Here is a 21,695-nt window from a genome sequence, read left to right as displayed (position 1 = left end):
CAAAAGCAGAGTTTGCTGCAGTTTGAACCTCCAGTTCTGTTGGTATTTCAGAACAGGAACGCTCTGGGTTTCCATTTCCTGAATCAGTGTGAGGAGAAGTCACAGAACCACATCTTTGAGAAAGTTGCTTTGTACCTGTTTTTAGAATCCCTCTTCCTTGTGCCTGGTTTCAACAATCAGTGCAGGGGGGCCCAGCTGTTGTGGTGTATTTGGGGAGCAGCAGCAAAGGGAACAGTGTTGGACTGTGCAGTGACCTGCAGGCTGTTTGTCTGCTCTGGTGTTGGGAGGGCGAGGCCTCAGAGCGTTAAAATGTGAGTTGGAACTTCCAAGGTATAAATCTGATATGTAAATCTTTATTCCACAGAGGAGACCAAGCAAGTTTTAAGGCTGAGCCTGACGGAGTTCTCTCTGCCCAAGTTCTATTTGCTGTTTGGGATCAGCAAGGTGAAGTCGGCCGCGGTCATCGCGTTCCGCTCCAGCTACCGCGACAGGTCCTTCTCGCCCGGCTCCTACGAGAGGGAGACCTTTGCTCTGACCTCGCTGGAGACCGTCACCGAGGCCTTGCTGGAGATCATGGAGGTACGGGGGCCTCAGGGAAGGGCCCTGAGGGAGAGGGGCACTCCTGCCCTGCTGCAGGCTGGCAGTGCAGGGGCACCACCCCCTGGCATGGTTAGAGATACCCAGAGCTGACTCCTGAGAGTAAACTGCTGCACACTGAATTTACAAAGTACTTCTACTTAATGTCACATGCATTCAAACAGTCTAATTCTTTTTAGGCCTGTATGAGGGATATTCCAACGTGCAAGTGGCTGGACCAGTGGACTGAACTAGCTCAAAAGTACGTGGTAGATGTCACACCCTGCCTGTGTAGCACACCCGAAATTCTCAGCTTTTTGTTATATATATTTTTGTTGTTGTATATATGTTGTTTAATGCAGTGTCCTCTGTTTCTTCATAGGTTTGCATTCCAGTATAACCCCTCCCTGCAGCCAAGAGCACTGGTTGTTTTTGGCTGTATAAGTAAACGTGTGTCTCATGGACAAATAAAACAAATCATCCGAATTCTCAGCAAGGTATATGGGGCTGCCTGTTTTTCTTTGTGACTCATAAAGTAGCTAATTTTAGTTCTATCTTTCCATCAAATATAGAACTTGGCATAATTTGAGGATAAATATATTTTTCAAGCATATTTTTGTATAGAACTGATTGGAAATACGCTTTCTGTAGGCCAGGCCTTTTATTTTGAATTGATTTGGTGGCAATAAGTTCTGTCACTGCTGTGACTTGTAGAGTAACAATAGGGCTCGATATTGAGTTTAACATATGAGACAGAGGTGGATTCAACAGTCAGTTATTTAAATAAATGAGAAATTTTCTGTTAAGGTGTTTACCTGCATACACATGATTCACAACTTCCTTTCTCCTAAAGGAAGTGCATAACCTCATGTGTTGTAAGTAAATACAGTAAAGAGCAGGACATTTATATCAGAAAAAATCGAAACAGGCTGCCTGGACTGACAGTGATGTTCCCTTTTTCTGAAGAAGGTTGTGTTCCATAGCAAGTGAACAGTGTGCTAAATATGTGTCCTTTAAGCATTTTATTCGAGTTTTATGGACATAAACTTTAATTGAATGGCATCTAAATGATAAAAGAGCTTCTCTCCAGCTCTTACACCCTGCTCTGCACCCTGGCTGTTCTGGTGCCCGTTGTGCAGCTGCTCTCAGCAGTACATATATCACTGCTGTGTAAATCTCCATTTGGAAAAGTTCTTGAGAATTGGTGTAAAATGAGCTCAGGCTTTGTAAATAATTGAGAGCTGCAATTATTGTGTAGAGCTTTGATCTTCTTTTTACAAAGCAAAATGTAATTATGGTTGTATTTTTAATTATTCTCTTTTCTTACAAAAAGGGACTTGAGAGCTGTTTAAAAGGCCCTGATAATTACAATAGCCAAGTTCTAATAGAAGCCACAGTTATAGCCCTCACCAAGCTGCAGCCTCTTCTTAACAAGGTAAATAACTGGCTTTGTAGAGTAAACAGAGAATTTTATAAATTAAAGTTCTAATTGTGGGTATAATCTCAGATAAGTGTTGGGGTATCTGAAGTTCCCACTTCACTGCTGTGACTCATGCTTGGAAGTACCACATATGGGACATGTGGCAGATTGTCTGTGGGACCTGTGCAAAGGCTTTGGAAATGCTGCAGGATGTTCTGTTCTGCTTCCCCAAACTGGGCCATGGCCATGTGGGCAAAGGCTGTTCCCAGGCTTGCTTTCCACAGCATTTCCAGCCCTGGCTTTGGGGTGTCATTGCTGGTACGGCCCTTCCACGTCAGGCTGGAGGAAGTGGCAGGCCTGGTTTGCTGGGAGTTCACCCAGCTGAGGGTACTGTCAGGTGCCCTGTTTGAGCAGCAAACCAACAGGTACAAGGAGGAGCATCTGTTTTGTTGGAATGGATGTGGCTGAGGACAAAACCTGCTACGAGGAGGACAAACCCCCCCGTGGGTCCTGGTTGTTGTTCATCTACAGGAACTGACTTGGAAGTGAACTGGTGGCTCTTTCTCTCCCCTCCAGGACTCTCCTATGCACAAGGCTCTCTTCTGGGTGGCCATGGCAGTGCTGCAGCTGGATGAGGTGAACCTGTACTCGGCAGGAACAGCACTGCTGGAGCAGAACCTGCACACCCTGGACAGCCTGCGAGTGTTCAATGACAAGGTGAGCTGGCAGCACTCAGCTCTGGCTGACCCTTCAGTGATGTCAGCAGTCAGAGCTGTTAAAGAAGGGGAAAAAAAACCCAACTTTGTCCTTGTGGGCACTGCTTAAGCAACTAAACCTGAAATTTGCATTAGAAATTGTTTCACTTGAGTGATATCAACAGCAGAACTAAGATGTGGAGATGAAGCTCTTATTGCTCTGTGTGAAACTGGAACAGAAATGTCCAGATGTGATCTGTGAGAAAGTGTCTGATATTTTCCTGTGACCTCTTAAAAGAACTGTTTTGTCAGTTTAAAAAAGTAACTTCCAGTGAGGTACTCTTTTATTTTATTTCTTTTGGGTCAGAGCCCAGAAGAGGTGTTCATGGAGATCAGGAGACCACTTGAATGGCACTGCAAGCAAATGGATCATTTTGTTGGGCTAAATTTCAATTCCAACTTTAACTTTGCACTAGTGGGACATCTCCTGAAAGGTAAGAGTGTATACTGCTGTTCCTTTTAGATGAACACTCTTAATTTGGAAATAAAAACAAGTCCAAGCATAAAGGGCACAAACAGGGTGGTGGATTTTAAGTAACTTGGATTACAGAGTAGATGCAGAATTAAATGTTCTTTGACTAAAGGACTTTGCCAGGTTTCCTTTATACATGTCCTAGAAAGGTCTTTAATGCTGTAAATTCTGAACTGTCACAGGACGTGGGGCTTCATTTGCTGCAGTTCTTTACTTCTTCCTCCAGTGTCTCTCTGTGTGTTTGCCTGCACTCAGGCTCACTGTTCATTTTAGAAGACTGATTTGTGGGGCAATAGATACAATGCATGCACAAACATTTGAAATTATGTGGTTTTGAGGGATGGGACAGAAAGAACTAGTCTTGAATATGCAATTTCTGTCAGCGCTGTGCTTCCATACCCTTGAGACAGAGTGTCCTGAGAACCTGCTGGAAAATCTTCATAAGTATTTTCAAAATATTAATGCTTCAGAAATATGGGTTCAAGAATTAAATGCAATATTTTGTTTCTTAGGGTACAGGCATCCTTCTCCTACCACTGTAGCAAGGACAGTGAGGATTTTGCACACACTCCTCGCTCTGGTTAACAAACACAGGAACTGTGACAAGTTCGAGGTGAACACCCAGAGCGTGGCTTACCTGGCAGGTAAAATGGACCAAACTGCCTTTTCAATCTGTGCTGGTGGAAAAGGAGTGGATTATTTGAGAATTCCTTCAGGTTTAGGTTGTTGGAATTGTACCAGCATAAAGGAAACTTGTAACTGGAGGTGGACAGGAGTGTGGGCAGGGTGGGTTCATCAAGGAAAGCTGTTTGGGGACTGAGGGCTTTGCCAGCACAGCACCTGCTCTGCAGCTTTGGAAATCCTTCAGGGAGGCTGAAGGTTTCTTGGTGTAAATACTGAAGGATGTGTCTTAGAGCATTCAAATTTCTAGTGGTCTAGAAATAGAAATTGTGACATGTGAGGGCCAATGTGTAAATCTTGTCATTGTAACTGGATGGGGAGTATAATTCTTTTTAAATTACCTGCTTTTAATCTGTATATTTCATAAGGTGTAAATACAGCTCAGTGGTCTTCTTTGGGCTCAGTAAAAACTGTAAATTGATGGCATATTGTTCATATTGTTCAATGCATTTCCAGCTCTGCTGACGGTGTCTGAGGAGGTTCGGAGCCGCTGCAGCCTAAAGCATAGGAAGTCTCTCTTGTTGACAGATGTGTCAATGGAAAATGTTCCTATGGATACATATCCCATACATCACAGTGACACTAGCTATAGGTTGGTTGTCTGACTTCTACATAAGTTATCCAAATGGCAATATCTGTTTCCTTTAGGAAGTGACCTGGAGATAACCTGTGGTATAATAAGGGCTGAACCCCCACTGACAGCGCTGAGTTCCTGGGCTGTGACTGGTTCCTGACAATTTGCTGCTTCCACTGTGATCAGGAGTCAAAGACAAATTTGGACCTGGAATTCACACAGATTTAATTTTCAATTTTCAAATCCATAAAACTATTTCAGAGTTTAACTGCTCTGGAGGCTGTAATACTTTTTGTTAGCATCTTTCTACAAATCTGATTTAATCTCATTTATATTTTAGAAGAAAGTTTTGTCTGTGCTTTTAAGAGCTCCAAGGCATATACTTGTCTGTGCCACTGGAAAACCCTGACACCTTATTACAGCCTGTCTGTGTGCAACCAGAGACATCAGCCAGGGAATCAACCTGGAAGTGCCATGGAGAGCCTGTGTCTCTCGACAGGGAGCACCTTGCTCAGGATCTCTATTTTTAGCATTGAGCATGGAGTAGCTGCATATTAAATATGTTTCTTCTTGCCCCATAGGCTGATTCGCTTGTGTTCTTTTCATTACTTTATTTTTTATCTCCTCAGCATTGCATTCACATCAGATTGTTTGGTTTCACTACCTCAGACATTTTTGCAAGCAAAGTAATTACTATGTCTTAATATGTGTTTAGGGTAAATTAACTTGGTGGGAAAGATGGGTTTAATAAAGGATAGTTTGGCTGCTTGAGAAACTTAGGCCTAAATGTGCAGAGTTTTAAAGATTTCCTTAATTTAATTTCTTTGCACTTGCAGGACACTAAAGGAGAACCAGCCCTGGTCATCCCCCAAGGGGTCAGACAGACACCTGGCTGCCAACTACCCAACCGTGGGACAGATCAGCCCCCGCACCCGGAAATCCATGAGCCTGGACATGGGGCAGCCTTCACAAGCCAACACTAAAAAGCTTCTAGGTTATTTAAGATAACTAAGTTGTTGATTTTTTTCTGCAGAATACCCTGGGAAACATTACTGGAGAAAAATTATTCTCTTGTATTGGTTCTGACTTTAAGGGCTTAGTCCTGATTCAGAGGAATATGTACAGTTTCTGCAAAATACAAATTGCAGGACACTGGACAGTTAAAGAGGACTCAGTTCTTTTGGTCATGAAGGGAGGGAGCAAGAGTGACACTCAAAATGTGCATGTGAAGTGGAAAAGGGAGAAAAGGAAGAAAAAAATGTATTCCAGTCACTAAAGATTCCTCGTGCCAATTTTCTGCTACCAGCCCTATCCAGCAAACCCAAGAAGTGAATACTTAGCTCAGCTGCTCTGGTTTGTGCTAGAGATGGTCCCAGAACACTGGAGATGTTTTATAAGCAATCTGCTTTGTGTTCATGGCTTCTCAGGGCATCGTGTTTCCAAACCAAGTCTGTTATCAGAGGAACGAGCTGAGTTGCTCTGCAGAACTTGCGGGAGCCCTTTGGCCTTACCCAGGTGGCAGAAGAGGGGCATTTCCTTCATTGCAGCCCTGTTCCTGCTTCCTTTTCAGTACCCACCTTGTGGCATGTGTCTCAGTGTGGTGTGGTGCCCAGGGGTCCATGGCATGCCCACCTGACTAACTGCATGTTCTCCTCATGTGTGTTGTGAAGCACTTTGGAAACTGTGATGGAGAGCGGCATGGTGTGACCGTCCTGTCTGTCCCATCCCGGAGAACGGGAGAATGTCCCCAGATTCCTGGCAGTACACGGTAGAGAGGGGAGTAGCTTGGCCAGAAAATCAGAAAAAGTTAGAAAATGGATTCAGGTTTAATGTTTTTAATTGCCTGATAAATTGTTTTTAGGTACAAGGAAAAGTTTTGACCATTTGATATCGGACACAAAGGCTCCTAAAAGGCAAGACATGGAATCTGGAATCACAACGCCTCCCAAAATGAGGAGAGTAGCCGAAAATGATTATGAAATGGGTGAGAAACAGGACTAACATTTTAAGAATAATACTAATTATGAACACTTTGTATATCTATACAAAGGATTATTTCTAAATTGAGCGTTTATTTACCAAGGTTACTCCAAGGTAAGGGAGAAGCACCTTTCTTAGCAGTGCTTCTGCAGGGTGCAGCCTTCCTATCACTGGCAGCTGAGGCTGGAATTGGAGCTGCTCAGTTTACAGGTGCAGAATCAGGGCAGCCCCAAAGTCCTGCATATAGGAGTGCAAGCAAATAAACAACATTTGGCTTGTTATAAGTTAATAAGCCCCAGCTGCAGATTCCTGCAGGAGATGGAATGTGACCTGATGCCTGGAATGCCTCTCTTCATCTTCTCCCCCATCTGCTTCCTGTGCCCCCACCCCCAATTGCAATGCAAGACCAGGGTTCTTCTCTTGTATCTGCCTGACCCTGAATTTGGTACTTACACCCCTGGGCCTGTATTTCACTGACAAGGAAATTGGGGTTTTTGTTTGCCATCCGATACCACATCCCATGGACTGGTCCAGTGCTGCTCTGTTCCAGCACAGTCGTTGCTGTCACCTCGCTGAAGAGGCTGGTGAACTCTGAGGTTTGCACATGACTGAATCTGTTGTGCAGGAGCTGATCCTGTCTTGCTTTGGGTTTATTTTGCTCTTTTTTATCTGGCAGAAACCCAGAGAATATCACCACAGCAACACCCACATCTCCGGAAAGTTTCCGTTTCCGAGTCAAACGTCCTCCTGGATGAAGAGGTTCTGACTGACCCAAAAATTCAAGCTCTGCTGCTTACAGTTCTTGTAAGCTTTCTTCTGTGTATTGTCTGCTATTCTCTGATGTCCTTCCAGCTCCCAGTGAAGCGAACGTGTTCCTTGGAGTCTTTCCTGGCTGAGTTTTATCATAAACTAATTTTATATAATAAAAGATTATTAATATATTATAGGTTAAAAGAAATGAAAATTGTTGGAATCTCAGCATAATTCAGTTTAAAAGTCATTAGATAGTAATGTGGTACAGTCTGATAGACCTTCCTTCAGCTGTGCCAATGCAGTTCCCAGGACACAGACAATTCAGACTCAGTTGGACACTTGTGTCCAAACCCAACTAGATGAAGTTATTGCCAAAACAGAGGCTGTTACCAACCGGTTTAGTTGTTTCCTAGTACAGACATAAGTGAATCTTCTGTAGTGCTGCTTTGTGCTAGTCAGAATTGTCAAGCCCTTACCCACAGCAGAGTCAGGGCTGTCAGTGAGCTGATGGGTCTCTCCCTGTGCAAAGTGCCAGGCACTGATGGGTCTCTCCCTGTGCAAAGTGCCAGGCACTGATGGGTCTCTCCCTGTGCAAAGTGCCAGGCACTGATGGGTCTCTCCCTGTGCAAAGTGCCAGGCACTGATGGGTGTCTCCCTGTGCAGGCCACGCTGGTGAAGTACACCACGGACGAGTTCGACCAGCGCATCCTCTACGAGTATTTAGCAGAAGCCAGTGTTGTCTTCCCGAAGGTCTTTCCTGTTGTGTGAGTACCTCTCACGTGTGGGTTATGAACTGCAGGCTGGCCATGGCTGGTTGGTTTTGATTTGCCCCCCAGGTGTGTTTCAAAGCTGATGTAAAGCCTCTCGCAGGTACTCTGGGTGTATTTCTTTAGATATCTGTTGTAGTTTTGCTGGAGCAAATACGTGTAAAGGAAGCCCAACTGTCAGAAATTAAGGTGAGCAGATGAGCACCATTTAAAGGAATGCTGCCTTGTTCTGGCTTTATAAAGTCGTGGTCAAAGCCCACCCAAGTTCTGTGAGTTAATGAAACCACGATTGTCAGTAACTGGCATTTGCCTTAAAACCCCCAGTGTGGCAGAGACCTGCAGGCAGCTCAGTGGGACAGAGCTCCACGGGTTTAAAAAGCTGCTTTGGGACTGTGGCTGACAGGAACACAAATCCAGTGAAGAATTTTTGCTTTAAAAGAATTAAAATATTTGCAATTTAAAGTGCTAGGGGAAGGCTTTGATGGTTTATATGGTTATATTGAAAGTGCTGCCCTTCGTTAAGAGTCCTCATGGAACACTGGGAATTGTGTTCTGGAATCACTGAGGTGTAAAAATCCCACCTGAACTGCTGGTTACTGTAGTCACTTTGGAACTGCAGATTTATTTTATTTAATGACCAGAAAATAAGTCACTTCTCTTTTCTTCAGGCATAATTTATTGGACTCCAAGATCAATACCCTTTTATCGCTGTGCCAGGATCCAAACTTGTTGAATCCAATCCATGGGATTGTGCAGAGTGTTGTCTACCACGAGGAATCTCCACCCCAGTACCAAACATCTTATCTACAGAGTAAATATTTCCCCCTTTTTTTCAAAACTGCTGTATTTTGAGTTAGATTTACTACTGAAAATGTTTCCAAATTGCAGCCCTCCTGGACTAGTCAGGCAGGCTGGTGTGGCACCTCTGCAGCTTCAGGTATCCAAGGAAAAATAAGAGTTTGCAGATTAAAAATAGTCCTGACATGAAATATTAGAACTGCTGCAGTTGTGCATCAAATAGTAAAAGTATTTCACTATCTATATGAGTAAAAGATGTTGAACCTCAGGATTGTGTTTCCTCCAAGCAACTTAAAGAAACACAGAATGTGAATGGTGGTGATAGATGATGAACTTTGTTATCTTCATTAATTAGGGATTGATTTAAGTACTGGTAAATGCCTTAGTGTAATGTTTGGTTTTCGGTGCCCAAGCTCACTTGAACTGTGACACTTAAAACCTAAACATGTTTTTATGGTCCTTAGTCAAAAACTTTCCAGGAAGATCTAAGAAGCAGGTGACAGTTGAGAAAAACTTCAATGCTGACAGAATTTTGGAACTGAGATGTGGAATCACGTGGCCAATTCACCTTTGAAAATGAGGGAGCACCCTCTGGTCATTCTGTGCCAGTGAGAGCTGGGCTTTGAGGGTCATGTTCCATTTGTTGTTGCAGGTTTTGGATTCAATGGGCTGTGGAGGTTTGCTGGCCCCTTCTCCAAGGTAAGAGCTCTGTGTGCTCAGGAGTGTTTGGCCTTTCTGGGGCACATTGGTGCTGCAGGAAAGATGCACATAAACAAGGCACAGGATTGCTCTAAGCAAGCAGAAAGCTGTCAGGCTCACTTCTTGGGCTAAAACCAGTTGTGAGCCTGCAGCAGGGGCTTTGATAGACTCAGATAAACTACCAGAATTGGGGAAAAGCAGTCAGGTGTGTAAGGGCACCTTTTCCTGGTCCCAGGGTCACTTTATTACATGTATCTTACAGTGTAAAGGGTTAATTTGATAAGAAAGATGATTCCTTGAGGTTAAGTTCTGTGTCAGAGCAAAGCCAGTGGAGCAGTGCCCCTGTGCCCAGCCATGCCAGGGGGAAGGGGCTGAGCAGGGCAGTGGCCCAGGGGCAGAGCTGCCAGGGCAGTGCCAGGTGGCTCTGCAGCTCAGTCCCTGGGGGAACAGCCCCCCTTCCTGCCCCTGGGCTCCCACACTGAAGTTACACCTACAAGTGGTCTTTAATGTGCACATTTAGATTGATCTGAAAAAGACCACAAATGAGTTTTTACAGATGCATCAAATGCTGTTTAAAATTTCCAGGCAATGCAGTGTGATTGCAACGTGAGCTCTGGAGCAGAGCTCAGACTGACAGGAAAGTACAAAGAAAAGAACAATCTTTTCTTTTTCCCCACCCATGTCCCACAGCAAAACCAAATCCCAGACTATGCTGAGCTCATAGTGAAGTTCCTGGATGCCTTGATTGACACGTACTTGCCTGGAATTGATGAGGAAGCCAGTGAGGAGTCCCTGCTGACCCCCACGTCTCCGTACCCCCCGGCCGTGCAGAGCCAGCTCAGCATCACTGCCAACCTCAACCTCTCCAACTCCATGACCTCACTGGCCACTTCCCAGCACTCCCCAGGTCAGTGGCTGCCCTGGGTCCACCTGGGTGAGGGAAGTGGGGGAATTCCAGGTTTGGGAGCCAAACACTCTGTTGGCTCTTTGGATGTGTTTGTGCACCAAACATCGGCGCCTTCCAGAGTGAAATGAATATTAAACTGTTCTGAGCTGTTACCCCAGCTCACATGCTGGCTTCTATCCAGCACAAAAGCTGTCTCCCAGGTCACTCCACATGAAGGGAAGAGCATTAAGGGCATCAGAACAGACAGCAGCTCCATCTCATGTGGAACATGTGCAGCAGTGAGGGCTTGAAAAGGAATAAATATAAACACGTAATCATGTAATTTGCAAGGAGAAAATGCTGATCTGGGCACTGCAAGGTAGCACATGTTGGGAAAACTAATCCCTAAGTGTGCCATGCAGAGTGTGCTGGGCTGACAAAGCTCCAGCTGACTGTGTGATCCAAGGCCAGTGCCCACACAGCAGCAAAGGGGTTGGACTCTGCCTCCAAGGAAGAAAAGAGTTCATGTGGATACATGAGAAAGGGTCAGCTCAGAGTGGTGGATTGCCAGAAATATGCTGATGGTAAAGTGAAGGTGTGTGGGAAAAGAACAGTCATCCAAGGCAGTAAATGGATAAAAACACTCAACTCCTGGCAAGGGGAGAAGGGAATTGTAAGGAAATGCAGAGGTGAAATTTAACAGCAAAGGTTTGCAGGGTGAAAATAAATGAAGAGTAAAAATCACTCAGTATAGCAGCATAAGGCAGAAGAAATTAAATATAGGAAGAAGATGGAATTTATGTCAAAGAAATCTGCATGAAGACTTCTTGAAGTGATTTTGGAAGGGTGGTTTTTATACTGAGGAAATCTTTTCTTTGTCATAAAAATTACACTGTGAGATATTTCTTAAGGGATGATTTAGCTGTTGCAGTTCTAAATAGACGCTTCAACCAACTTTTTATTTCTACTTCATTTCTAAGCCCAATGGAAGTCCAGAAAGCCCTTGGATTGAGGTGTTTTGGGTTTTTTCACTGTCTTGCTCCCTGGTTTCTGCTCCCTGCACTGAGCCCTGATGGGCTGGGCTTGGCTCTGTGCAGGAATCTGCCCTTCCAGGGGCTCCCCTGGCTCTGGACACTGGGATGGTTTGTGTTCAGGGTGCAGAGGTGCAGCAGGGGTAAGACAGGGCTCTGTTTGAATGATTTGGGAATGGGGATTTCTTTGGGAACAGACCTTGCTGTCAGTGTGGAATAAGGACATTCTGGGCAGCATCTTTCTGTTTAGGACATCAGTGGCAGCTCCAGCAGCTCGTTTCCAAGGGTCAGGTGATGGTGCAGGATTGGACTCTCTGTGAGGGAAAGAAGCACTTTGCTGTGTAATTGTCCTCCTTCCTTCTGCCCCACTTTCTGTTCCCTATTCCTTTGCAAACTGAGAGGAAGGAATTAATCCAGCCTGTCAAATGTTCCTTCCAAGTGCTGTGCAAACACATGGCTTTTGTCAAAGGCTGGTTAAGAGTCTCCACAAATAGAGTTGGGAACTAGGGAACTCGTTCAGGTTAGTGGTGAGTCTGAAATGACACACTGATGACACACATAGGGCACTGTTTGCTTGGAAATGAGATGTAAAACACCAGTGAAAGCAGCACCGAGCTCCCTCACCACACTGAGGCAAAGGAACACTTTCAACCAAGCGAGCTTTTGGTTATGGTTACAAATATATTAAGTTGCAAATACATGAAAAATTCATTTCTTGCATCTGAAAACAACCAGGCAAGATCATTGTTTATGAATGTTTTGTCTGTCACCATCTCTGCTCCTTTCCCTCCCCTTCCCCGTCTCATGGACATTATTCACTTACGTTTATTTCTTTCATTCTGTGTCTGTGAAGCTTCTCTGCCTTGCTCTAAGTCTGCAGTTTTCATGCAGCTGCCTCATCCAGGTACTCTCTTCTTTCATCATATTTGCACGAAATGCTGCTTGAGCTGTGTTAGGGTGGGGCTGTGGCATGAGGAGCAGTTACTGACACGGGAATGGCTTCAGCGAGCGCTACACTGGGGCCTTCCCTGGGGGATGCCAAAATATCTGAGGGTAGAGCAGAGAGAGAGCCAGGCACGGCCTCAAGAACAAATCTGGCAACAGAGAGGTGGATGCTTGGTGTGGAAATCACTGTGCTGCACGTGTAAAGCTCAACTGAAGCACTGTTTGGTGTGAGCTCTTTAGAGTTACCAGGAGTCAGCTCCAACCTCAGTGACTCACCAGCAGACACGAGTTCTTTGGACTGACAGCAGCAGGCAGAGGGGCAGGAGATGGGGAGCTCCACACCACTGCATTTCTGCTTTGTATGGAGAAGTAAGAGAAAGCTGCAGAGGAGGGTTTTTGCTCACCCTGTGGGTTGTTCCTGTCCTCAGCATAGTTGGGGGGTTTGTGCTGCTGCCCACACAGGGAGAGGAAGGTGCAGCCTGCAGCAGCCTCAGCCTGCAGCAGCCTCTGCTGGAGCCCTCACGCTGTCGCTGTGCCAAGTGTGGAGGGTGTTCTTTGTTCCCATTAATGCCACTGACAATCACTTTCCTGTATGGAATTGTGGAGATGTCACAGTAACAGGATTTTGTTCTAACTTTTGTATTCACTGTCAGACATCCTAATTCTTGCTGCTGATTGTACTTGTAGCCTCTTGCCTAAAACCACCCGTCCTGCTCCTCACTTCTGTGCTGCACCTGCCGTGGGTGTGAGGGTGTCAAACACTCCTCAAACAGTCACACTGTGACAGCTATGGAGCTGCTGCTGCAGGGCTGATTAACCCACAGCAGGGGCAGCAGAAAAAGGAACAGTTGGTGGGGAGTACATCTGCACTAACACAGCTCTTGGCTTTTGGGGCTGTGAGTGCCGGTGCCCGAAGCTCAGGGACGGCTCCCACGGCAGGTTTGGGGTGTTGTTGTCATGCCAGTGCCACGTTTACACTAAAGCACTTCATTTCTGAAGTTCGTTTGATGTGAGACTTTGAGCAAAACATAATAGTTACCTTGTCTTGCAGAGACCATCTGAAGCTCTCAGGTGTGAGTATGTAAGTTGTGCCCTCAGAAAGGGCACAAACCTCAGCCTGTCCCCCACAAGCCTCTTCCTGCCACCACTGGGGCTGAACTTGGGCAACAGCAGTTCTTGTGAGGAGTCCCAGCCTCACCTGCTCTGTGCCTGTTTCCTGTTAACACCCACCGTAGAAAACTGTTTCTTTACGTGTTAAAAGTTAATTTGATGGTTGGATTCGATGACCTTAAAGGTCTTTTCCAACCTTAACGATTCTGTGAGTCTGTGAATTGTTTTTATGGACAGTTTGAATCATTACAGTTGGTGTCTGCACTTGACACTCAGCTGTTCAGGGGAACCTCTGCATGGGTTCTGTTCCTGCTGACTGCAGCATGAGCCAGCTGAGCCCTTCACTCTCAGTGAGGGGCAGTGAGACAGAGTTCTCCCAACTCTCATTTGTACCTTATGTGCTTTTACTGAGCTTGTTTGTGAGCCAAGATTCAGTGTAGAGGGGAAGGGTGGGTACCTGAATACACACGAATCTTCCCTGATAGCAAGAATCAGCCTCTGCCACTGCAGCAGAATCCTGTGGGTTCAAAAATGAACCTTCCTCTCCCTGCTGTGCCCCTGTTCCACAGCAGCCATTGATTTTTGGCTGGAAGAAGCCTGTAGGTTTGGCAGTGCGGCCCTTCCTCCTGGAGAATGCAAAAGCAAGACTGGAGCCAAACTCACTGGCTCAGTGTTCTCACAGCACTCCGGTGCCTTCACCTCCTTGCCTCTTCCTCCTTCCCTCACTTAACCAGACGTTTTGTTTTCATCAGCCACACAAGATCTCTTGCTTTTCCTCTCCCTTTCCCCTCCACTGGCCCCAAGGGCTGCAGGGGGGAGGGAGTGGCTCTCAGCCCTGCCCTGCCCCAGACAGGGTTTGATTCTTTCTCAGCACACCCTGGCGGGGCCGGACCCCGCGGGGGACCCGCCTCGTCCGGGCCCTTGTCTCCAGGGCAGGCGGGTCCCCCCGGCCCTGGGGCTCCCCCGGGACTGAGCAGGGCCTCGTGTTTCCGCAGGGATCGACAAGGAGAACGTGGAGCTCTCGCCCACCGCCGGCCACGCCAACAGCGGGAGGATGCGCCACGGCTCCGCCAGCCAAGTGCAGAAGCAGCGAAGCGCCGGCAGCTTCAAGCGGCACAGCATCAAAAAGATCGTGTGATTGTTGCTTTTTAATTTTATTTTCTATCTCTGGACCTGACTGACGCGCGGCCCCTCGCCGAGGGCCCCGCGCCGGGTGTGATGCTGCACTTGATCTGTACAGTTCCCATCCCGTCGGCCGCGTCGCCAGATGATCAACTCCTGACCCATTGCCTGAGTTAACGCCTTCATCCCTCCCTTCTGTTTGGTTTAAGTGTTCCAGAACCGCGTGAGGATCCCGAGGGACGGCGGAGCCGGGGGAGGTCTGGAGTCCTGTGACGCTGCAGAGCCGCGTCTTGTCCAAATCCAAAGCCATTTCCCGAAACAGCCCCGCTGTGCACCTGCTCTGGCCTCGGGTGTTCCTGCTCTAAAGGGAAGTGTTGATCCTTAACCCTGTTTGCACACCTCAAGGTAGTGGCTTCCTGAGCCAGGGAAGTTTCTCTAATCCTGGTTTTAATCCAAACGTGTAAGATTTTAGCTGTGGACTTTTTTTTACCATACTGAAAAGAAACTCACGATAGCCACAGTACAATGAGCTTAACAGAAGTGGTGGATTAGGTTAAATTTCAGGTAATTAGCAATAAATGGGAGAGGAAGAGGAGGCTGCAGGAGTCCCTCATTCCCCAGATTAAGCTTCACGCACTTGGACTGTACATGGACCAGACTGGACAAACTGGCTTTTTTTCCCCAAGCCTTTTTTTTTTTCTTTTTTTTCTGTACTTTACTGCCCTGGGGAAGGTGGTACAGGGGGAAATCCCCGGGCCTGACCCTCGGGCTGTTGTTGTAGCACTGCGGGAAGTTTCTCACCTCTTCCTTCCATTTGACACGTTTTAGCGCTTTAGTTCTGCCCTGCCCGACAGAGCTCCTGGCACAGCAGCCAGTGGGGAGTGGAGGGGCAGCGGGGTGGATTCACTCCTGGCTCTGGGGGATGGTGTGTGGCAAAGCTGCCCCTGTGCTGCCCAGGCAGGGACAGGAACAGCCACCTCTGCTCAAGGTACATGAATTTCAATTAACTGACACTGGGTCGGTTCCGTGGCAGGGCCGGGGCTGCCCCTCTGCCCACGGGACCCCCCGGGGTGGGTTCGGGGTCCTGCAGGGGTTCCAGGAATTGAAGGTGCTGTCACTGGTCACTGCCAGGGCTCGGGTGACAGCGCTGGGGACCTGCTGCTGTGCTGGGGAGGGAGGAGGCAGGAGCTGGGGCAGGGGCCGTGTCCTTGGGGGCTCACACAGCTCCTGCTCAGGAACAATTCTGCTTCCCAGTTGCAGATCCCTGTGCTGTGGTAGGAATCAACAATCCTTTGGTGGCTTTAAAGGAAAAGAAATTATCCACTAGGTAAAAGCCAATCCTCCAGTGCAATCATTAATGGCTTTCAGTAAATCAAACTCCACAGCTAAATTATTAGAGAATGGTACAATTAAGGGTTCCGATTTTATTGCTATAGCACACAATTCCCATGTATCCACACAGTAACAATGTAACATTTATGTAAATAAAAATACCTTTATTGTATTGATTCATAAAATAACAATTTCTTTAATTTGTTTACAGTCCTGGAAAAGCTATGAACACAAACTTCATATGCAAATAGTTTGCCAAAACAAGAGGAAAATTTAGGATTAGCAGTCTTGGAATAAATATGTTAGAAAAATGAAGTGGTGCAATTACCCCAGTCCCTTCTCGGGTGGTGCAGGTGCTGCGGCAGGAACGTGGTCACTGGGGACACGGAGTGGGGTGTGAGTGGGGCCTGAGGCTGAGCCTTGGGGTCCCCAGGTTAGAAACTGTTGTCATCTCACACCTCAGATTGTGAGGAACCACCCCTGGTGTCGCTGTGGTTTGCACGGGGTTGTACCCAATCGAGCAAGTTCCAGCCCTTCCCGTTTTGCTGAAGACAAAGAATTGTAGAAGCCTGAGGATTTGTAGGTAGGGGGAAAACAAGAATCTCTTATAAAGGTGATTTGCTGTTTTCAGTTGTTTCTCCTATGAGCAGGTTTCCTGTAAAGAGGAATAGGAATTCCAGAGGAACTGCCCAACCAGTTTTGCTTGGGCAGAGAGGAAGCCCTTCACTGTTCTGCATTACCCACATCAAAAGTGTCCCTCCTTCAGAACTGCTGCATTCTCTGCAGCACAGAGGATGTGAGAGCAGAGGGGACGGTGATGAAAATCACCCTCCCTGGGGAACTACTCCAGGCTCTCAGTCCCAGCTAAAAATCTGGTCTCTTCACAAAGTCAGTGAACAAAATTTGATTTCCTCTTTCCTGGAAGGAGAGAGTTGGTTGGAGGTTCCCCTGTGTGAGGGGTTCAGTGAGAGGGCCTGGACTCTGGCCGAGCAGGGGTGTCAGGTAGTGGGGGTGGAATTGGGGTGTGAGGACAGCTGATGGCCAAGGTTTAATTTGCATCCTGTGTGCCCCAATATGCAGCAACCTTGTCTTGTACTGGTTGCTGGGAAGCTCGTGCTTGGCTCACAGGGAAGCACAGCCTTTGTGTAATGATTAAACTCCAATCAGTAATTAGTTGTCGAGTGCCTTACTGTCTCTCCATCGCTCTCCTGCTCCCCCCAGCAGCCACTGCTGGGACTTTGCCTCCTTTTCTTTCTCACATCCTCCTTCCTTTGTTCTTTCCCTGTTTGAGCACTCTCCCTCCTGCCCCGTTCCAGCCCGGGCTGCTCGGGCTGTGCCGCCGGTGCCCAGCAGTTCTGGTGCCACTGTGGGTCTGAGCCCCGTCCTGGCACCCCCAGTGCCGGCCGCGCTCCGGGCAGCCCGCGGGCACCGGCAGTGGCTGCAGCTCCAGTCCCTGCTGCAGGGCTGGAGCTGCAGCCCCGGAGTCCCTGTGCTTTGACATGAAAACTTGAGATTCAGAGAAATCCCAACAGGAACACGTGGACCATGTAACACCCTCGCGGGGACCGTGTGTGACACCCCTGGCTCAGAGCCTGTTCCCTGCCCCACACTGACCACAGCTCAGTACTGTAAAGACAATTAACATTCTGTTTGTGTTGATATTTTCCCTGACTTAAAGATAACTCAGTAGTATTTGAATAGTGCATAACCTACCTGTAATGATGCCGATGTTTCTGCTTTACCGTGCATGAGGTTCCCCAGACAGGGAACATTTCACTAAGTCTCGTGGGCCGAGCCCCCGGCCTGTGCCAGGGCTCGCTCCGACCCGGGTTGTAGGTTTTAGGGCTTTTTCTGTTTCATTCTAAGGTTAATTTTTATCAGTGTCATGAAGCACGTCCTACTGTTATGCAACAAACCACAGACAGTCACTCGGAGTGTTGGTCCCACCTTTTTTTTTTATGCAGTATATTCACCTGTAAATAATTTTTGTGTAAAATTTGACAGAAAAGTATATTTACTACACTGTAAATACATGTGACAATATATTGTATTATTTTGCTTTTTTTGTAAAGCAGTTAGTTGCTGTATATGTATAACATATAAATTTGATTATTCTAGTGTTAGTAACTGTTAACTCCTCCTCCTCCCTGCTGGTTCTGTCATTTAAACCAGAAGCTGTCGGACACACTCGCCCCGTGTGTGCTCTCACTGCACCCCCAGCCCGGGGGTTCCTCCTCCCCAGTCCTGTCTGTGCTGCCCCAGCGCTGAGTGTGTGACCTGAGAGAGCCCCCAGCCCGGGGGAGCTGTGGGTCACACTGGTGGAACCCTGGTTTCAGATAATTATTGTTCACCCCACTCTCCCCTCATGTATGTACTTTCCCTTTTTTTTTTGAAGTAAAATGTAAATTGAACCTGCTCCCAGTTGTTTGAAGGTCATTCCCGGGGGCTGTGGGGTGAAGGTGGTGGACATTGACATCCTTGCTCTGTTGGGACAGTGAGTTTGGGTGGGTTCTTTGGGGCTGAACCAAGGGATCCAGCCCAGTCCCAGACCCAAACCCCCACTTTTTCTGGGGAAAATTATAGAACCAAGTTGAAATCCAGTGTCTGGGGTTTGTCTTCCCAGACTGGTGCTGCTCTGGGTGTGGGAACTTGCACAGATCTAAGTAATGGCAAACCCAATTGCCTGTGGTGACTGAGGACAGAATAAAGCCCATTGTCATGAATTTCATGTCACTTCAATAAGATTATCATAACTGAATAATAAATCAGAATATTTCTTTTTAAAATGTAAATTTAATATTGTAATAAAACAGCTGCTTGGTCTTTAAAGAACAATTCAGTATAATTTGTCTATTTGAGCTTTTCTAGCTTAGAAGCTTGAGGTTTCAGCTGTCAGGCAACTTCTATGACAAATGATTAATCACACCTATTTTTCTTTTAGGGGGATACATTACTTTCCCATTAAAAATGTATAAGTACTTATGTTCTGGCTTTGTGAATCGTAAAAGGATGTAAAGACACATTAAAGTGTGACTGCATTGACTTTTTCTGAGACATCTTATTGTTCCTGCACAGTGAGTGGACAGACAGACCTGCAGACAGCTGGCCAGGTGATTCCTGCCGTGCTCCTGGTGCCAGCTGGGGCTGCACGAGTGGAAGAGCAGCAGTTTGGGAACTGTTCCATTTCAGGAGCACATTTTCTTTCCTTTAGAAGAAATTTTCATTAGTCCTGAGCTGGACCTCTGGTGGGAGCTGACTCCTGAGCAGCACCTGCTCAACCACTGCTGTCAAAAACATTCCTCAGGTTCCTCTTCTGGCCAGCCGAGCCTCCTGCTGCTTGAGATCACAAATACACTGTAGCCACAGGGCCGGAATGAAAGGAGAAAGAGTTTCATTTTAGCCATGTCTTTATGCAGTTGGAAAAACTATACTTAGGGGGAAATTGCACCCTTGGAGCAGGCAGTTCTGTCTAAGGAAATAGCTTCAGAATCCCTGCCCAGCTGCTGATAAAATATTTGACAATGGAAAATAATAATGTAAAAATGCATTGATGTGGCGATATAAATTTTGTTCTTGAGCTAAAAACTCTATAAAGAGGAAAAGAAAGGAAGTTGTTCATCACAGGCAGTAAGTCTGACCCACAATATGAGTGGCTCATTGCTAAATATTAAGCTGTCTCTCTGGCATAAATGTTTCCAAATACCTCTGACTTGGAATAACGAGTTTTCATATTTTAGATGGGCCCAAATTTATACTAAACTTGTAATTCCCTTCATAGGAGACTTCCTTAAGCACACTGAAAAGCTGCAAAGAAACAAGCACAGGTATTAAAATTAAAGCCCTTTCCTGTCCTTGCTGCATGTTCCTGTTCCAGGCTGACCCCGGGATGGCTGAAGGTGCCCCAGCACTGTCCCGGGTGAGATGGGTGAAATCTGGTCTCTTGGGCCCTACCATAGCATCAGACTCTGCTGCCCTGGTCACTTCTGCCATTGTCAGAGGCTTTTGATTGTCTGTCCTCCCCTCAGGCCCCTCTGTGTGGGACAGGTGACAGCACACCTGACCCTAAACAGCTCTGAGGGGGTGAGTGTCACACCTGGTGTCACAGAGCAGCCAAAGCCAACCTCCTGCAGTTGGGCAGTGCTACCAACAGTCCCTTGGAGAGCAGCCACAGCCTTTCCCACTACTGGAGTTAGGATTGCCAGGTGTGAATCCTTTGTGCCTTGGAACAGGGGCTCCAGTTGACTGCTCCTATGTTTAACAAGCTCTCAAATGAAAATCACTCCCAGGGTTGTGTGGGTGGAGAGTGTAGAATAACATCTCCCATGATGTGACTTGTTCAAACAAGTATGGGTTTGTTCTTCAAAAGAATCATGAAAAAGCCTCTGACGACGGCATCTTTCGGGATATTCAAATGACAGCACTATAAATAGCCAGGAGTGACTATACGCTCAGGAAAATCCCACTGAACTATTAAATCGTATTTTACTTTTTTTTTCTCATAGCATACTGTCCTTCAGAGAAACTAGAAATATCTGTTCTGCTGCTTCCATCCCCAGCCAGGGACTGGGAGAGCGAGGTGTGCCCGGGAGAGCCGGGTGTGCAGAGGACACGGCACACACACTGAAGAACTGCTGCTCCAGCCCCCTCCTCCTCCTCCTCGGGCTGTGAGGACACAGGTAACCGCAATGGCCAGGTCCAGGAGAGGTAGGTCAGGGACAGACCTGACTGGGAGCGAGTTTTCCAACAGCCAACGATGTCTGTCAGTTGGGAATTCTTAACGGACAAACTAATTAATGGCATTAAAAGGGCAAAGTCTCAGCACCGATGGATTTTTCCGCCTCGTGTGTGGCGCAATTTGTAGTCTTTAAGAGGGTATTTATTATTAATTCATGACTGCTCCAAACAAAAAGACTGAGGTGAATCAGAAATTTTTCAGAGAAAAACACTTGGACAAAACAGTGATTTAGGAAGGACAATCCCACTGAAACACAACTGTGATTTCTCCACGTTACTCATTTACACTCTCCCGTACCAACCCAGACACGTGTAAATAAACAACTGGCAGGTTTGCCCCCAGCCAGCCTGGGCAGTTCAGTGAAGCTCCCCCGTGTCCCACAGTGAGGGCACTTCCAGCGGGTTTCTGCAGCATTACCTGGTGCAGAGCGTGCTGCCCACAGCCAGGTGAGCCCCTGGCAACAGCGGGGCTCTGCAGGACGGGACTTGGGCACTGGAAATGGAGGAGGCTGACTGGGGAATAACCTACTTAAATGAAAAGGAAGCCCAGGCGTTCAAGCTGGCAGGAGGCTTTAAGTGTTTTCCTGTACTTTTGCCGCTCCCATTGGATGCCCCCTGCGGGAGAGGCCCGGGCTGGGGGACACGGAGGGACCGGGATGGAGCAGGGCCCTCAGCGCCGGCTCCCCGCGAGCACCGCGGGACGGAGGGACCCGCCCCGAGTCGCGGCCACAGGAACGATCCCAGCCTCGGGAACGATCCCAGCCTCGGGAACGATCCCAACCCCGGGAACGATCCCAGCCCCGAGAACGGTCCCAACCCCAGGAACGATCCCAGCCGCGAGAACGGTCCCAGCCCCGGGAACGGTCCCAACCCCGGGAACGATCCCAGCCCCGGGAACGATCCCAGCCGCGAGAACGATCCCAGCCCCGGGAACGGTCCCAGCCCCGGGAACGGTCCCAGCCCCGGGAACGGTCCCAGCCCCGGGAACGGTCCCGCTCCCGCCGCCGCTCCCTCAGGGCCGGGCGGGGCCGCGCGCGCGCGGGCGGGTCTCGCGGGCCGC

The 21,695-nt window shown here is 47.5% G+C and overlaps 1 protein-coding gene and 1 long non-coding RNA gene across 7 annotated transcripts in view; one reads left to right on the top strand and one right to left on the bottom strand.

Moving 5' to 3' along the window:
* NF1 (neurofibromin 1) overlaps window positions 1–18,318 on the top strand; it is a 78,852-nt gene extending 60,534 nt beyond the window's left edge. For 3 of the 5 annotated variants that reach the window (XM_051809358.1, XM_051809360.1, XM_051809357.1), the window contains 18 exons: window positions 365–579; window positions 777–838; window positions 959–1,073; window positions 1,910–2,011; window positions 2,573–2,713; window positions 3,059–3,185; window positions 3,736–3,867; window positions 4,361–4,496; window positions 5,315–5,472; window positions 6,340–6,462; window positions 7,135–7,262; window positions 7,875–7,975; window positions 8,647–8,789; window positions 9,429–9,475; window positions 10,166–10,382; window positions 12,246–12,296; window positions 14,443–14,581; window positions 14,779–18,318. In XM_051809358.1, coding sequence (XP_051665318.1) covers window positions 365–579; window positions 777–838; window positions 959–1,073; window positions 1,910–2,011; window positions 2,573–2,713; window positions 3,059–3,185; window positions 3,736–3,867; window positions 4,361–4,496; window positions 5,315–5,472; window positions 6,340–6,462; window positions 7,135–7,262; window positions 7,875–7,975; window positions 8,647–8,789; window positions 9,429–9,475; window positions 10,166–10,382; window positions 12,246–12,296; window positions 14,443–14,581; window positions 14,779–14,842 — 2,201 coding nt within the window. In that variant the 3' untranslated portion in view covers window positions 14,843–18,318. Of the gene's footprint in view, window positions 1–364; window positions 580–776; window positions 839–958; window positions 1,074–1,909; window positions 2,012–2,572; window positions 2,714–3,058; window positions 3,186–3,735; window positions 3,868–4,360; window positions 4,497–5,314; window positions 5,473–6,339; window positions 6,463–7,134; window positions 7,263–7,874; window positions 7,976–8,646; window positions 8,790–9,428; window positions 9,476–10,165; window positions 10,383–12,245; window positions 12,297–14,442 lie in introns of all 5 variants that reach the window. The other 2 variants (XM_051809359.1, XM_051809361.1) reach the window with 2 other exon arrangements.
* A 599-nt stretch (window positions 18,319–18,917) lies between these two features.
* LOC127480865 (uncharacterized) lies at window positions 18,918–21,655 on the bottom strand. 2 transcript variants are annotated; one of them, XR_007908034.1, is made up of 3 exons: window positions 21,507–21,655; window positions 21,054–21,398; window positions 18,918–19,255 (listed from the first exon to the last, which is right to left on the bottom strand). It is a non-coding gene; the product is annotated as an uncharacterized LOC127480865 (long non-coding RNA). The 2 variants fall into 2 exon arrangements; XR_007908033.1 differs by having other exon boundaries at window positions 21,054–21,380.
* Between the last annotated feature and the right edge of the window lie 40 nt (window positions 21,656–21,695).

Source organism: Manacus candei, unplaced genomic scaffold, assembly GCF_025592945.1.
Source record: "Manacus candei isolate 608988 ecotype Guabito, Panama unplaced genomic scaffold, ASM2559294v1 h1tg000076l, whole genome shotgun sequence".
NCBI lineage: Eukaryota > Metazoa > Chordata > Aves > Passeriformes > Pipridae > Manacus > Manacus candei.
The sequence above is the reverse complement of the archived record's forward strand: the minus strand, read 5'-3'. Positions and strand labels throughout refer to the sequence as shown.